Here is a 17,590-nt window from a genome sequence, read left to right as displayed (position 1 = left end):
ATGTGATACCTCATTGTAGTTTTGATTTCCATTTCTCTAATAATTAGTGAGGTTGAGCATCTTTTCATGTGCCTCTTGGCCATCTGTATGTCTACTTTGGTGAAATGTCTATTTAGGTCTTCCACCCATTTTTTAATTGGATTGTTTGTTTTTTGATATTGAGCTCCATGAGCTGTTTGTATATTTTGGAGATTAACCCTTTGTCTGTTGTTTCATTTGCAAATATTTTCTCCCATTCTGAGGGTTGTCTTTTTGTCTTATTTATGGTTTCCTTTGCTGTGCAAAAGATCTTAAGTTTAATTAGATCCCATTTGGTTTTTTCTGTTTTTATTTTCATTACTCTAGGAGGTGGGTCAAAAAAGATCTTGCTGTGGTTTACGTCAAAGAGTGTTCTTCCTATGTTTTCCTCTAAGAGTTTTATAGTGTCTGATCTTACATTTAGGTCTTTAATCCATTTGGAGCTTATTTTTGTGTATGGTGTTAGGGAGTGTTCTAATATTATTTTACATGTAGCTGTCCAGTTTTCCCAGCACCACTTATTGAAGAGGCTGTCTTTTCTCCGTTGTACGTTCTTGCCTCTTTTGTCATAAATTAGGTGACCATATGCACGTGGGTCTATCTCTGGGCTTTCTATCCTGTACCATTTATCTGTATTTCTGTTTCTGTGCCAGTACCACACTGTCTTGATTACCATAGCTTTGTAGTATAGTTTGAAGTTGTGGAGCCTGATTCCTGCAGCTCCGTTTTTCTTTCTCGAGATTGCTTTGACTATTCTGGATTTTTTGTGTTTCCATACGAATTGTAAAATTTTTTGTTCTAATTCTGTGAAGAATGCCATTGGTAGTTTGATAGGGATTGCATTGAATCTGTAGATTGCTTTGGGTAGTATAGTCATTTTCACAATATTGATTCTTCCAGTCCAAGAACATAGTATATTTCTCCATCTGTTCACCCTAACATTTTAATATTGGAGTTCCTCAAGGCTTGGTCCTAGACCCGCTTCTTTTCACTCTAGTTGTGGTTGAAGAAGGAATTCAGATTGAGGAAGGCTTTTTCTTGTTTTTTCAGTTTTAAAGAAAGGAAGAGGTTTTATTTATAAGCAAGTCAAGAGAATTGATTGTGAAGATTCCTGAGGAGGAGAAAAGGGGAATGGGATCTAAAGCTCAAATGGAAGGAAAAGACATCATCTGAATGCTGATAAATGCCCTGGAAGGAGGTATGGGGTCAGGAAAGGGAGGATATTGCTGTGTCATATCCCTCTCTGCAGTCTCTCAAAGTTTGAAGACAGAAGACCCCTAAGCCAGCAGACCTCTCCTTTTCCTCCGTCCACACTGGAAGGGAGAGTCCACAACTTTGAACTGCAGAGGAAACAAAAGTATACTCATGGGGAATTGGCAGCTACTGCCAAGATGATGGAATGGAACATTGGAGCACATCAGGCCCAGAGGTGAGGAGAAAAGGAATACAAGAATGTAGGCAGGGAAAGAAACTAGGGCCCTCTAGGGAAAGGCAAGAGTTGATGGGCCTCATAGTTGCTAATTACATGTTGAGAAGTCAGAAACATTTAGTCCTGTGTAGGCAGTGAGGCTGAACTGAACCAAGCTTCAACTCACTAGAAACTTCGAGTAACAGGCTTAAATGTAAGCAAGAGAGTCATTTGAAATGGAAACCAATAGGATGATCCTGCACATGGAATTCTCAGAATCTGAAAGGCTAGCATCTGGCCCTGGGAGTGAAAAACACACACATAGGCTATGGCGAACCCCCAGGGGTCAGCCCGGTATGTGTCAGGAGGCCCACTGGGCAAACATCAAGATGAAAGCCAGAATCAGCATGGCTAGCTCAACTAGCAGAGCAGGAATCTGAGTCAGTAGGCAAGGTCTGGGATCAGGTTCTCAAATTACAAGTAAGCTTTCCCCATATTGGGAGGACAGGACCCTCTAGAGTATATATCAAGCAAGTGTTGGGGACTATGGATTGAGAGACTGGTCCTTGAATACAGCTGCCTAACTGTGGGAATGGAAGGAAATCATGATCTCTAGGACTTTCCTTCTTACCTAGGGATTGCTCTGCTGTGTGGGAGCACTTGTCTGTTTAAACCAGTTTCACACTGAACATCCTTCTCATGTGGTATGTGTGTACCACATGCATACACGTGCTTACGCCTTTGGCTGGAGACTGGGATACAGCATAGCATAATGTTCAAGAGGGTGGACTCTGGAGTCAGACCACCTTGGTTCAAATCCTGGCTTTGCTACTTCTTAGCTATGTGACCTTAGGCAACTTAATTAACCTCTTCTGGCCCTTAGTTTTCTTATCTGTAAAGTGAGACTAGTAACAATACCTATCTCATAGGGCTGTTGTAAGAATTAAACGTGTTGAAGTACTTAGAAAAGTGACTGGCACAAAGTAAACATTATATCAATATATATGATTATTAATAAGATGAGGTGGGGTGGCATTCTAAAGTCCTTGATTTCTTCCAGTTCCCCTAGATGGGTCCCATAAGGAAAAGGAAGGATTTGCTAAACCATTTCACTGTTGTTATTTCTGGTCAGAAGAGCTCAGTATTGAAAGAAGTAGAAGAGCACCTGAGAGTTTCCAGTAATCCATACCTGGCTAGAATGAGAGGCTGAAAGAGAGCGGCTGAGAAACGCTCACCTGTCACAGCTCTTGTGGGTGAGCACTGATTCTCTGGAGTTGTGAATTTTTGTAAGAGACAGTCTTACAGCACATGTGGTTTCTGGTTCATCCAGAGTGGACCTCCGTGCCTCCTTGGTTTACCAGAAATATGGTTAATCTGATGGCTGTCAGATGGATGCACCAGAGGACCTTGATTCATCTAAAATTGCTGAGTTTCTGGAAGATATACAGGAGGCTTGGGGCAGAGACCAGGGACCAGTAAAGGGCTGAGTATGACGTAGAGGGTGGGAGCTAACAACCTGTGATCTAACTGCCCCCACCTCCCACCTCAGCAAATCACTAACCACTAAATCCAGAAATCCATAGTGTTCAGAGTAGCTATTTGAGAACTGGCTGGAGAGGGTACAGGGAGGAGGAGCAGGTCGAAGCCCCAGCGTATTACTTTTTAGCAGAAGGTGTGAGAGAGATTTCAAGGGGCATTGTGAGTAATAGGGGTTTTCTTCTCCTTTACAGAACCCTTTTCTAGTCTCCGTAGTGACCTCTCATAAAATTAAGCCAAATGGAGCTGAGAACCCCTGGGTGGCTAGACAGCAGCTGAGCCATGGCTCCATTCCAGGGTCAGTAATCTCAGGAGAGACTCAGGAAGGTGACAGCTGGCAGGGCAGAGGGAAAGGGGTGGCGGGTGTGGTTCAGCCCTGGCAAATATTCCTGCTTCGAGGATTCTCAAGGTTAGCTGATATGAGAAGGAAGGCAGAGGAAGGGACAGTTACTCGAGGGGAGCTTTTTAGAACTGGGGTCCAGATTTTCCTCCAAAGGGGAAGGATGAAAGAAAAGAATTGGTGGATTAAGGGAACAGGCTTAGAGAGAGAGAGAGGGATAATGGTTAAAGCAAGGATCAGATTCAGGGATTTGCTGGCAATAAAAAAAGGAGGGTTTGAAGTCAGAGATCATGGGACTATAGAACTTGCCTCTTGACCTGTGACCCTCTTGTCTGGACTATTGACTATTATCCTATTACTAAGCACCCCATGTATGTCATGCTTTTGCAGTGTGGACAGACCTCTTGTGATGACAGCGTGCCAGTGTGGAAAGCATCACCTAGCTAACTACTGGGTCATTACATTGATCATGTGCCAAAAAAAAAGAAAAAATATATATATATCTCGACTACAGGAAGGTCATGGGAAAAGAAAGAGTAATGAGTGGCCAGTCTCCCAAGAGTCTCAGGAACAACCCTTCCTCTAATGGAAACTTTTTTTTTTTTGGTCAAAAGGGGACTAGCAGGAATTCCATAGGGTTTGGGGAACACCCTTGTGCAAGTTCTTTCAGATTTTTAAATAAAAATGTACATACACATACATAAGCAATCAATATATTTTACAAAAATTGGACCATATCAACTTTTATTTGTAAATTTAATTATTTTTGGCTGCACTGGGTCTTCGTTGCTGCGCGTGGGCTTTCTCTAGTTGTGGTGAGCGGGGGCTACTCTTCATTGCGGTGCACAGGCTTCTCATTGCGGTGGCTTCTCTTGTGGAGCACGGGCTCTAAGGTGTGTGGGCTTAAGTAGTTGTGGCTCGCAGACTCTAGAGCATAGGCTGAGTAGTTGTGGCGCACGGGCTTAGTTGCTCCGTGGCATGTGGGATCTTCCTGGACCAGGTATCGAACCCATGTCCCCTGTACTGGCGGGCATATTCCTAACCACTGCACCACCAGGGAAGTCCCTGGACCATATCAACTTTTAAAAACATTAGGGCAGGGCTTCCCTCGTGGTGCAGTGGTTAAGAATCTGCCTGCCAATGCAAGGCACACAGGTTCGAGCCCTGGCCTGGAAAGATCCCACATGCCGCGGAGCAACTAAGCCCGTGTGCCACAACTACTGAGCCTGCACTCTAGAACCCGCAAGCCACAACTACTGAGTCCACGTGCCACAACTATTGAAGCCTGCGCACCTAGAGCCCATGCTCCGCAACAAGAGAAGCCACGACAATGAGAAGGCCACGCACCGCAACAAAGAGCAGCCTCTGCTCACCTCAACTAGAAAAAGCCTGAGCACAGCAACGAAGACCCAACACGCCAAAAAATAAATAAATAAATTTATTTAAAAAACAAACAAATAAAACACAGTAGAGCAGAAATTAACAGAACATTGTAAATCAACTATACTACAATAAAAATTTTTTAAATAATAAAAAAATTAGATAGTTATTTTATAACTGTCTGCTCTCTCCAGTACTTTGCAAGATACTAGGAATACACAAATAAGTCACAAGACTTGAAAAGGCGGTATAAATGTGACCAATATATCCTTTGAAAATCACACATGATCAATAAAGCCATCTTTGTTTGGCCCCAAATTTTAACATCCAAAAAGATGAGATTGTCCACCTACCTAACAATTTTTAAATTTGTAATTTATTTTAAAAGACTTCCCTATCAAATATAGCACTGCATCAGCGTTTTTTAATCTTTATTTATTTATTTTTGGCTGCCTTGGGTCTTTCGTTGCTGCACATGGGCTTTCTCTAGTTGTGGTGAGCAGGGGCTACCCTTCATTGCGGTGCGCGGGCTTCTCATTGCAGTGGCTTCTCTCATTGCCGAGCATGGGCTGTAGGCGCGCGGGCTTCAACAGTTGTGGCACATGGGCTCAGTAGTTGTGGCTCACGGACTCTAGAGCACAGGCTCAGTAGTTGTGGCACAGGGGCTTAGTTGCTCTGCGGCATGTGAGATCTCCCCAGACCAGGGCTCAAGCCCGTGTCCCCTGCCTTGGCAGGTGAATTCTTAACCGCTGTGCCACCAGGGAAGTCCCAGCGTTTTTTTTGTTTTTGTTTTTGTTTTTGTTTTTGTTTTTGTTTTTGGCGGTACACAGGCCTCTCACTGTTGTGGCCTCTCCAGTTGCGGAGCACAGGCTCCGGATGCGCAGGCTCAGCGGCCATGGCTCACGGGCCCAGACACTCCGCGGCATGTGGGATCTTCCCGGACCGGGGCACGAACCTGTGTCCCCCGCATCGGCAGGCGGACTCTCAACCACTGCGCCACCAGGGAAGCCCCCAGCGTTTTTTATCTTAATAACTTTTATTTTACTTTAAATTATTATTTTCTTCTTATTTCCCCCTTTCTGTTAGAAAAATTTATCAGAGTTGAAAGAGTTGTTCAATGCACATCCATATCTTTTCCAGCTAGATTCAGTAATTGTGAATATATTAGCATATTTGTGTCAGCATGCGACGGTATTCGACCCTGTGGACCTAGCACAGTGGCTAAGAGTGTGGAGTTCGTCTGCCTGGGTCCCAGAGCCAGTTCCACTGTTTTCTAGTAGTGTGGCTTGACCTTGGGCAAGATTTTTTTTTTTTTTTTTGCGGTACGCAGGCCTCTCACCGCTGTGGCCTCTCCCGTTGCGGAGCACAGGCTCCGGACGCGCAGGCTCAGCGGCCATGGCTCACGGGCCCAGCCGCTCCGCGGCACGTGGGATCTTCCCGGACCGGGGCACGAACCCGTGTCCTCTGCATCGGCAGGCGGACTCTCAACCACTGCGCCACCAGGGAAGCCCTTGGGCAAGATCTTTAACATCTCTAAGCCTGTTTCCTCAACTATAAATTAGGATGACATCTCAGAGATTTCAGAGGATTAAATGGGATACGGTTTGGCACATAATAAATGCTCAGGAAGTATTATTTGGATACTTGTCTTATCTCCTCACTCAGCCTGGAAGATAGGGACAATATCTTGACTGGTTTTACTTTATTTTTTTTTCTAATTTTTGGCAGCGTTGGGTCTTCGTTGCTGCAGGCTGGCTTCCTCTAGTTGCGGTGAGTGGGGGCTACTCTTTGTTGTGGTGCTCGGGCTTCTCACTGCGGTGGCTTCTCTTGTTGCGGAGCATGGGCTCTAGGCGTGCGGGCTTCAGTAGTTGTGGCGCGCGGGCTCAGCGGTTGTGGTGCGCGGGCTTAGTTGCCCCATGGCATGTGGGATCTTAGTTCCCTGACCAGGGATCAAACGGGCATCCCCTGCATTGCAAGCCGGATTGTTAACCACTGGACCACCAGGGAAGTCCCTTACCTGCAGAATTTGACACAATTAATCACTCTTGTCTCCTTGAAATAGTTTCTTTATATGGCTTCTAAAGTACTATAATCTCTTGACTTTTCTCCTGGCTTCTTCTCAACTTCTCTTATTGATTTCTCCGCATTTCTACAACCTCTAATCACCGGAATGCCCCAGGATTTGACCCTTTTCTCCTCTTTATCTGAACTCACTCCCTTGGTGATCTCACCCAGTCTCATGGCTTAAATGCCAACCACATCTTAATAACTGTCTGATTTATATCTCTAGGCAAGAGTCTTCTCTTTAACTCATCTTGAATATCCAACAGCTTATAACAACATCTCCTCCTGGTAGACGGTGGACTTGAGGATGGTGGGGGGCCGGGGGCCAGGGGGTACGGGGTGGGGAGGCTGAGACAAAATGAGAGAGTAGCATTGACATATATACACTACCAAATGTAAAATAGCTAGTAGGAAGCAGCTGCATATCACAGGGAGATCAAGTGCTTTGTGACCTCCTAGAGGGGTGGGATAGGGAGGGTGGGCAGGAGGCTCAAGAGGGAGGGGATATGGGGATATATGTATACGTAGAGCTGGTTCACTTTGTTATACAGCAGAAACTAACACAACATTGTAAAGCAGTTATACTCCAATAAAGATGTAAAAAACAAAAACAAAAAAAACTCCTCCTGGATAATTAGGTAGGCAATCTCAAACTTGTCCAAAAACAAGCTTCTGATCCTTTCCCTAATACCTGCTCCTCCTGCTGTCTTCTTCATTTCAGGAAATGGCAATTTCATTTTTTTTCATTTCCTCAGCCCAAAAACTTTGGAGCTATCCTTGAGTTGTCTCACTATGCCATTTAACCAATAGTCGTAGCTTGAAAATACAGTTGGCCCTCTGTGTCTGAGGGTTCTGCATCCGTGGATTCAACGAACCAAAGATTGAAAGTATATAATTTTTTAAATTTCAGAAAGTTTCAAAAAGCAAAACTTGAATTTGCTGCAAGCCAGCAACTATTCGCATAGCATTTACATTGTATTGACAACTATTTACATAGCCTTTACATTGTATTAGGCATTATAAGTAATCTAGAGATTTTAAGTATGTGGGAGGATGTGCATAGGTTATGTGCAAATACTTGCCAATATACAAATAAATGCCATTTTATATAAGGTATTTGAGCGTCTGTGGATTTTGGTATCCTCGGGGGTCCTGGAACCAATCTCCTGCGGAATCTGAGGGACAATTGTATACCTAGAATCAAATCACTTCTCACCACCTCCACTGACACCTTTTTGATCCAAGCAACCATTATCTCCTGTCTAGTTTTCTGCAATAATCGCCTAACAGATTTTTCAGCTTCCTCCCTAATGCCCCTTATGTGCCAATTGAAGGTCTCTAATGGCTTCTCATCACCCTTACGATAAAAGTCAAGCTCCTTAAAAAGACTCCCAAGGCTTAAAAAGACTCCCAAGGGGCTTCCCTGGTGGCGCAGTGGTTGGGAGTCCACCTGCCGGTGCAGGGGACAGAGGTTCGTGCCCCGGTCCGGGAGGATCCCACATGCCGCGGAGCGGCTGGGCCCGTGAGCCATGGCCGCTGAGCCTGAGCGTCCGGAGCCTGTGCTGCACAACGGGAGAGGCCACAACAGTGAGAGGCCCACGTACTGCAAAAAAAAAAAAAAAAAAAAAAAAAGACTCCCAAGGTCCGACGGAGTCTGCCCCAGCTCCCAGTTATCTCTGATCTCATCTCCAACTGTCGTTCACTCCAGCTACGTTGGACTCATGCTATTGCTCAAACACGCTAGTCACACTTCCACCCCAGGGCCCTTGAGAGCTCTTGCCCACCACCTACAGCCCTTACTCCCTTATCTCCTTCAGCTCTTGACTCAGATACCACCTTTCAGAAAGGCTTTTCCTGACTACTCTGTATAAAACTGTATTTCTCCTTTCCCACCTGGCAGTCACTACCTCCCTTCCCTGTCTTTTCTCTACAGCACTTATCACCACTTAACATAATAATATTTTTTTATTCATTTGTCTATCTATATCCTAGAATGTAAACTCCATGAGGGCAGGGTTTTTTCTGTTTTGTCCTCTACAATTTCCCTAGCACCAATCGATACTTGTTGAATAAATTTTGATGACTTTTCTCCCTCTCTCTGATCTCAAGACCCACTTCTTCAAAAGACTAAGGGATGGACCTGGTAGTAGGAGGGCTTGAAAATGATGACGGTGAGTCTACGGGGATGGCACCTTAATACTTCTGTGAATATCTAATATTCTGATTTTTCTTTTCCAGCTTAACACCAAAACATCCCCAGCAACCAACCAGGCAGCTGGCCCAGAGGAAAAGGGTGAGTGGGGGTTGGCTAAGCAGTTTGTAGGGCAGGTAAATATAGGGACATGAAGACAAGTAGGGCTGTAAGCCTGGAAGCTCCTAAAGTCAGATGTAACAGGAATAAGAATGTGATAAGTGAAACAAAGCACTAGGTTAGGACTACTATATCTATAAACTTCCTTCCACTTTTTCCTAAGAAGTAAACCTACTAGAATTTACTCTTTGATTTTAGACACTGGCTCTGGAATGCTTGGAAACACGTACAGTGACAGGAAGAAACTCATCAAATGATCCCAGCCCCTGTCTCCATCAGAACTTTAGGGAAAACAGGGGAAAGTCAGTGTGCTGTGGGACTCTGAACTGTAGGATTTAGGAATAAGTGGTGATAGAAGACATTTGTCATCTTGGTTCAAGAGTTGCAAAGCTTCTGAGTACCTACTGTTACTAATTCTCAGCCTAGGTACCCTGACTCAAGCTTCTGGGAGAGTTATCAGGCATTCCGGGTCCTAGCAAAGATTGGGGGACCTCACAGAGTCCAGTAGAAAGTGGACTTTAACCACTGTATTTGGGGCCTGGGAAAGGGGCTGGGGCAATTCAGGTTTACGCATTAATGAATCTCTCAACTATCTGTAGGGAGAGCTGGCAATGCCAAGAAGGCTGAGGAGGAGGAGGAGATTGACATTGATCTGACGGCACCAGAAACAGAGAAGGCTGCCCTTGCTATTCAGGGCAAGTTCCGGCGATTCCAGAAAAAGAAAAAGGATTCCAGTTCCTGAATAACCAGCCTTACCCTTCACCTTGCTCCCTTCCCTCCCCTTCTCCACAGCTCTGACTCCCATGTATCTTTGTCTCTTTGTCCCTCAAGCTTCTCGTTGAGGCAAGTTCAACACTTCTACATTATTTTCTCTGGTCTTTCAAGCCATCGCAGCCGCAGAGGCACAAGGAACACAGGGAAGATGCAGCCACTTGCTTAAGGGTGGAACATTTTCTCCTTGGGATACAGCTCCTTGATCAGTACCTGTGCCTGCCCTATGAGGCTGAAGAGCAAGAGGATTTGAGGTTGAGAGAGGGACCCCTGACAATGTGGGAGGGAGGGAAAAGCCTTCAGAGTAGGGTGCCCGAGGGTGGGGCATATGCCCTGTTCCACTGGTTACAACATTCACACTTCAGGTAGCATTTTTTACCTTCACATCCTTCTCATCAGGACCTCAACTTCCCTCCTATGAGCTAAGCCACAGTGGGGACTGGAGCCTCCCTTTCCCCTGGGCAGACCTAAATCAAACTGCTCCCATGTTAGTGCATGCTCAGTAGATTAGTTCCAAGGAAGGGAGACTGGGACTGGTAGAGACAAGGGAAAGTTTCCTTCATCGTCTAGTCTAGAACCGTAAGGGGCAGAAGTGGAAGAGGTTCAAGGGGCCACAGGCAGGGAAATGGGAAGATTTGGGAAGGAAATCGCCAGTTGATTTGGGAAGAAAAGAAAAGTGAAGGAGGAGGAGATCTCTAAGGACACAAGTTACTGCTGGTAAAGGTGTACCATATGAAGGATTCTTGGGGCTTTTTTAACCTGCCTACCTCTAACCCCTCATGCCTAGCCACCCCCAGAGGCCACAAAAACCAAGTGACCCTTGTAGTTCCCACCTGCCCCACTGTGGAGTCAGAGCAGAAGTGGAACAGCCACTCTATGTGATTTTAGCATGTTTAATAATTATGAAAACAATAAACAAAACCCTCAAGTGGGGCCTTTTGACCTCTACTTCTGTTTTTTCTTGGGAGGAATATGAATATAAGCCTGAGCTGGCCTCAGGGAGGGTGGTAGAGCAACTGCACGGATTACATGATGGCTCAGGAAACTAACACAGACCGAAGCCCTCTCCTACCTTCCTTCCCTGACCTTGTGCTCACCTTGATTCACCACCCACATTGTCTCTACCTGCTGCTATTTCCACCCCCGATGCTCCCCTACAAGGGTGCTCTCTCCTTCTCTTTCCCCTTCCAGCGAGCACACGCTTGGTGGATCTGCCTCTGAAAACAAACCCCATCTTCCCTTTCTCCCTCTCCCCTAATGACCTGTGTTAGCTGTCCCTCCTGCTTTGTCTTCCTCCCACGACCCTCCTCCCCTCCCACTGTTTTATCAAACAGGAGAAGAAGCAGATGACTCTGGGTCAATAGAGAGCACCACTGTCACGCTGAAGATTTTAAACCATGAATAAAATGATGGCTTACATTGCTGAGAAATGATTTCTATACATTGAAACCAGAAGCCAAATGCTTGAAGGTCGAACAAGGAACGCTTTCTCTCCCCCATTCTCCTCACTTCTTAGTACTGATTTAAGAATACAGAAGCTGGAACCATGCAGCAGCTCTGAATAGGAAGCAAGGAACAATATCCCTGGAAGCAACCTATATTACAAAGTTCGTCCATGCCTAACAAGCCATGGCTATAGACTATCAGGAGGATTAAACAGTAATTCACGGGAAGGCCCTCTTCTCCTGTTGCCAGAGACGAGAAGGAAATTTTACATTTGAAATCTGTTCTGAGTGCAGTATAGTAATGATGGTGGCTTTCAGTCCTGGACTCAGGGGCAAATAAAAGGATAACCTCATTGCCACACTAGGCGTGTGTCCAGTATGTCCTGGTAGAACAGGAGGATTCCCTGTTCTCTGGTTCCGTGGACACAAGATGGGGATTAACTGTACTGCACCTTGGTCTGCCCCTATTAACACTAAAGTAAAACAGGTACTTCCTGTTCCTGGTGATATGAGCTTCTGAGAGTTGGCTGGTGCTAGGGCAATAGTGGCATTCTCTGTCACCAGCCGTCTCCTATAGACTCTGCTGCTTGGAGGATACCTGCTGATTTGTTTTTTGCCACCCTGATCTGGAGCATGATTTTTTCCCCTTCACTACTACTAGCTCCAGGCTATTATGCTTGTCCTCATGTGTATTTTAAAGAAAGGGCATGGTAGCAAAAACATAGCCTGTTGCTTTGGGAAAGATAGTTTGAACCGGAAAGAAAGGTTTAGGCATCTTTTGCTGGACCAGTAGTAGTTCTCAGTAAAAGTTCTGAAAGCTGGTTTCTCTCTGCCCAGGCTACTTACTTCTACCATAGGGCACTCAAACTGAGGCTTTCCTCTCTGGCATATCTGTAACTCCTCCTTGGGGCCCTAGAATTCTGTCTCTCTGCCAGAGACACGATCCTTGAGTACTGATCACTGAGAAATTATTCCTGAGTGCTTTGTTCTGTGGAGCAAAAACCACAAGTCTTTGAGGAATCGGTGAATACTCTCATAATAAGTGGTTTAGCAGAAGACACACGCATTAGAAACAGTCGAGGAAGAAAACAAATGCAGTTGTCACATCTATATCACTGATAACTCTTTTGGTACTTTTTTCTCTGTGTAGGAGTGGCAGAGCTGGGAGTAGAGTCTCGTCAAAAGTGAAAGAGGGGCTTCCCTGGTGGCGCAGTGGTTGAGAGTCCGCCTGCCGATGCAGGGGACGCAGGTTCGTGCCCCGGTCTGGGAAGATCCCACATGCCGCGGAGCGGCTGGGCCCGTGAGCCATGGCCGCTGAGCCTGCGCGTCCGGAGCTTGTGCTCTGCAACGGGAGAGGCCACAACAGTGAGAGGCCCGCGTACCGCAAAAAAAAAAAAAAAAAAAAAAAAAAGTGAAAGAGGTCTGGAGATCTGAGCGGGGGATACTTTGAAATATGTTACCAAAGCCCAAACTTGGAGGTGAAAGTCTTGGGAGAAATTCAGGGGGCTAAAAGGACAAGGATCCTGCTTCCCTGGACAACCTACTTTCAGGGACTTGGTGTCATTGCTGGGTAGGGCTCTTGACCTCTCCTTGAACTTGCCCCAATATAGAGCCATCTTTTTCCACTTTGATCTCTTCCATCTTTTACTCTTACACTTAACCCCTGTCCTAATGTCCTTTTTGGGAACTTCCCTTCCTGTCCACCTCTGCCTCTCTCTGTCTACCCTTGCTGTGTTTCCCTTATTTCTGGAGTTGTTTTCAGTGGGAGTGACTCCTGGCAGCTTCTTTGAGCAGGGGCTGTACTCATCCCTGAGAACAAGTTCTCACTGGAATCACTCTCCAGTGAGCTGCTGTCTTCCAGTTTTAATCGTCTGCTGTCTGTGCCTCTGAAAACTGAGGGTTTGTGGGTCAGGTGGTTTGTTAAGATGGACATCACTGGTGCCTACTGTTCTGGTTGTTTGGCTGGTAGCCCTGAGTCCAGATCTGCAAAGGCAGAAACTCACAATCCACGGATGTTCAGAAGGTCAGCCTGTTCCCAAGGCTTCAGCAGAGGCTTCTTCATTCCCTCCCTGACTACTTCCCTCCTCCAGCCATTGGGTTAGGGTGGCATTGACCGCTCTCCCTCCTGCTCTCAGGATTCTAGTCTTCCCTTGGTATAACACTACTGCTACTACTAATAGGCCTTTCTTATTCCCTAATCACCTAGATCTTCAAGAATAAAGCAAGAGGGTCATATCCCCTAGATCACTTGAGTATTACCTGTACATAATGTTCTGTTGACATAGGTTTCATCATGTTCATCCCCCAAGTTGGGGTAACTCCCTAGCCTTATGCTACCTGCAGGGCATGAATGGTGATGACAATGGTAATATCTAGATTTGTAAAGTACTGTGTGCCAGACCACGTTCCAAGCAGTTTTACATATGTAAACTCATTTAATTCTTGCAACCCTATGACATATTATTTCCTTTTTACATATGAAGAAACTGAGGCACAGAGAGATTAAATAACCTTCCCAAAGCAAGTGAATTGGTGAGTTAGTATCAGAGCTCAGGTAGTCTGCCTCTAGAATCTGTGCTGTTTGTACCACCTTGATAAGGGACTGGGTGACTGAAGAGTAGAGAGCTTTGCTGTCGAGGACGTCGTTCAGCTTAGTTTAGAGGGCAGAGAGGGCCAAGCTTCCCTTAGCCGAGCCCAGGCATATCTACTTGGTCCCTCGTGGCCCACACAAGTAAGACCTAGACCCTCTGTGGTCCCCCATATTTCTAGGGGACCACCAGCTCTGGCTTTACCTGACTGTACTGCTAGACTCCTCCCAGAATTCTATCAGTGGCTTGATCGCATCCAGCTGCCTCCCCTGGTGCTCCAAGGAACATAGGGGCAGGCCCTCTGGAATTAAAGGTGGTTTGAAGTGAAATGGCTAGAGAAACGGGGCACAGAACTTGGCGGGTAGGGCTGATACGCATGCCCAGAAAAGGAAGAAGGGTCAACAGACTCACATTAGGGTATAAAGGTGAAGAGATGCAGGCATCATGAAATGAAACCAAACTCTTCTCTAACTCCTGGGAGGGCTCCAAGTCTCACTGATTCCCCAAGCCAGTTCTCAACAGGAGGATGTACTGCCCTCTAGGGGATGTTTTGGAAGTCCATGGGGGTATTTTTTTTGTTGTCATGATATGTAGGGGGGTGGGGTGGGGATGAGGGAGGGTTTCCTGGTATTGAGCATTCAGGGGTGAAAGATGCTAACCATACTGCAATGACCAGAATAGTGCTGCAGAAAATAAAATTGTCCCACATCCCATATGTCTTTTAAAAATACCATTGTGTATTAATGTGAAAAACCTGTTATAATCTAAGGGTACCTGGAACCCAACTTCATTTTACATATGAACACAAAGTACTTTTTGCACCATTTTAAACACTGGATTTTCAGAAATGCAACTAACATGTAGATTGAAGGAACTTATAATGTGTTTTGTTCAGAACTTTATCATGAGTTGCTTACCGTTTCAGAAATCCACGTCATCAATGACAATACTGCTTATGGTATTTGAGTCACTGATACACATGCCCCTATCAGTTTGCATTTGTTGCTGTTGTATTTACAATGATTCTACGTGTAGGTTCAAGTCTCTACTATGTTATATGCTTCCAGTGTAGTTATGCCTGAACATTACATATTAAAATACAGTCAATTTTATTATAAATTAATCTTTTATTTCACCTTTATAATATATGGTTAGAGTATTATATTTACTTTTTGAAATTATGTTTATAGTTTATATTACATATGAATATCATTCCTGGATAGTAAAACGGGCACTGTGTCTGAGGGCTTTGGGAACCGTTGCTCTAAGCTTTTGGAAAGCCATGCCCAGCACTAGCCTGAAGATTCAGGAATTCATCTTTCCCCTGCCTCCACCCCTTTTTTCTCTAAAAGAGGCCCCCAAACCTTACTGCCAAGCTGTAAGTCTTTACCATGAGCTGGACACTCAGAGAGGGACCACAGGATAAACAATGGGGACTCAGCTGGAAGCCACACTTAATGCCTAGAAAGAAAAGCCTTTGCAAGACAAAAGGATCATGTCTGTGTTGTGATGATGTCTGAATTGTGAAGCAGACAGTAGTAGGTGGAGATCTGACCTGTGGGCAAGTTAGGCCCTCCTGCCTGAATGTGTACTGGGGGAGAGGTTCCCCACTTGCTTCAACTGAACAGAGGAAAAAAAGGGAGGAAGAGGATGACTAGCAACTAACATGGATGGGGCTTCTACTCTATGCCAAGTACTTAGTGACATGGTTTACATATATTCTCAATTTCTTCTTTTAAGTGCACCATAGGATAGATATCAACTTAACAAAACTCAAGGTTCCACAGTCACGTGATTTGTCCCAGGTCACAGAGAGCTTCAACAGGAATTAAAGCAGGACTGGTTTGATCCGTGTTTTAGGTTGCCAAAAACAGGGGTGAGTTCCTTCTTTAGACCATTCCTAATTTTTGATTCTTTTAGAGTAAGCAAAGAGGGACTTCCCTGGTGGCGCAGTGGTTAAGAATCCACCTGCCAGTGCAGGGGACACGGGTTTGAGCCCTGGTCCGGGAAGATCCCACGTGCTGCGGAGCAACTAAGCCCGAGCGCCACAACTACTGAGCCTGCGCGCCTAGAGCCCGTGCTCCGCGACAAGAGAAGCCACCGCAATGAGAAACCCGCGCACCGCAAGGAAGAGTAGCCCCCGCTCGCCGCAACTAGAGAAAGCCTGCGCTCGGCAACCAAGACCCAGCGCAGCCATAAATAAATAAATAAAATTTTAAAATGCTTTAAACAAACAAACAAAAAAATCTTCTAGATGACTCCATAGCTGAGTGCCTAATATGTCAACAGCAGAGACCGACACTGAGTCCCTAATATGTACTACTCCCTGGGGGGACCAGCCAGACACTTGATGTCAAGTTAATTACATTGGATTTCTTTCATCATGGAGGGGGCATAGATTTGTCTTCACTGGAATAGATGTTTTGGACATGAATTTGCCTTCTTTGCTCATAATGCTCCTGCCAGCACCAACACTGGGGGAATTCACAGAATGCCTATTCATAGTTATGGCATTCCCCATAGTATTATGTCTAATCAAGGAGCTTATTTCATAGCAAAGGAAGTTTAGTAACGGGCTTGTGCTCATGGAATTAAGTGGTCTTACCATGTACCCCATCATCTGAAAGCAGAAGCTTATTTGAAACGTGGAATGGTTTACTGAAGATTCACAGCAGCAATTGGGAGACAATACCCTGAAAGAATGAAGTTCTGGTTTACGGGATGCAATATACGCTTTGAATCAGAGACCATTACATGGTGTTTTCTCCTCCATGACCAGAATACAAGGGTTCCAGAGACAAGGGGTAAAAGTGCGGGTGGCTTTTTCACTATTACACCTAATAACCAACTCACAGAATTTTTGTTTCTCCTGGCAAATTTGAGCTCTGCTGGTTTGGAGGACTTAGTCTCCAAAAGGAGAATGCTTCTACCATTAAACACAATGGTTCCATTGAATTAGAAGAGGAGACTGCCACCTGGTCATTTTGGGCTCTATACATCGCTGAACCAAGAGGCAAAAAAAAAAATGATTACTTGGCTGGCTGGTGTGATATATCCTGATGACCTAGGGGAAGTTGGGATGCTGCTACACAATGGGAGCAAGGAGAGCCATTTCTGGAACCCAGGAGATTCTCTGGGGCACCACTTAGTACTTCCTTGCCTAAGAGTAAATGTTAACATAGCAACCAAAAGACAGGACAGACCTTGAGTCAGAAATGGAAGTTTGGATCACTCTACCAGGTAAAGAACCCTGACTATCTGAAGTTCTGGCTGAAGACATAGGAAATATGGAATGAGTAGTTGAAGCAGTTCATAGATATTAATTATGGCTTCTTGACCAATTACAGAAATGAGGACTGTGGTGACTTGGCATATTTTCTGTTTGCTTGTTTTAGATATGTGTTTGTCTAAGTTAACCATTTTATTCATCTCTCCCTTTCTTCCCATTTTTATGTTATTATACTAGTTGTTGGAAGTGAACTTCACAATTTAATCTTTAGGTAACAAAAAATTCAGTGGAACTCTGGGTTTAAGGAGTAGCTAATATAGCCAGAGATGGACATGATGACTGGTGGCCTGTTTGAGGAACTGTGAAAAGCTCTGTGTTGTAGTCTGACTTTACCTCCCTTCTCCAACTTCACTCCCACACATAAATATTTGTCCAATTTCTTAGATGTTTTAAGGCAGAGCAGCAAATTCATGTTAAGGGTGGTTGGGCAGGTAAGGAAA

The 17,590-nt window shown here is 45.1% G+C and overlaps 1 protein-coding gene across 1 annotated transcript; it reads left to right on the top strand.

The window, feature by feature from the left end:
• The first annotated feature begins 1,201 nt into the window (after window positions 1-1,201).
• PCP4L1 (Purkinje cell protein 4 like 1) lies at window positions 1,202-9,799 on the top strand. Its single transcript, XM_029227193.1, has 3 exons — window positions 1,202-1,216; window positions 8,985-9,039; window positions 9,657-9,799. The coding sequence occupies exons 1-3, from the start codon at window positions 1,202-1,204 to the stop codon at window positions 9,797-9,799; spliced, it is 213 nt and encodes a 70-aa protein (XP_029083026.1).
• Window positions 9,800-17,590: the final 7,791 nt, after the last annotated feature.

The sequence above is a fragment of the Monodon monoceros genome, unplaced genomic scaffold, assembly GCF_005190385.1.
Source record: "Monodon monoceros isolate NGI ecotype Baffin Bay Population unplaced genomic scaffold, NGI_Narwhal_1 Super_Scaffold_18, whole genome shotgun sequence".
Lineage (NCBI taxonomy): Eukaryota > Metazoa > Chordata > Mammalia > Artiodactyla > Monodontidae > Monodon > Monodon monoceros.
This window is presented reverse-complemented; position numbering and strand designations above follow the sequence as displayed.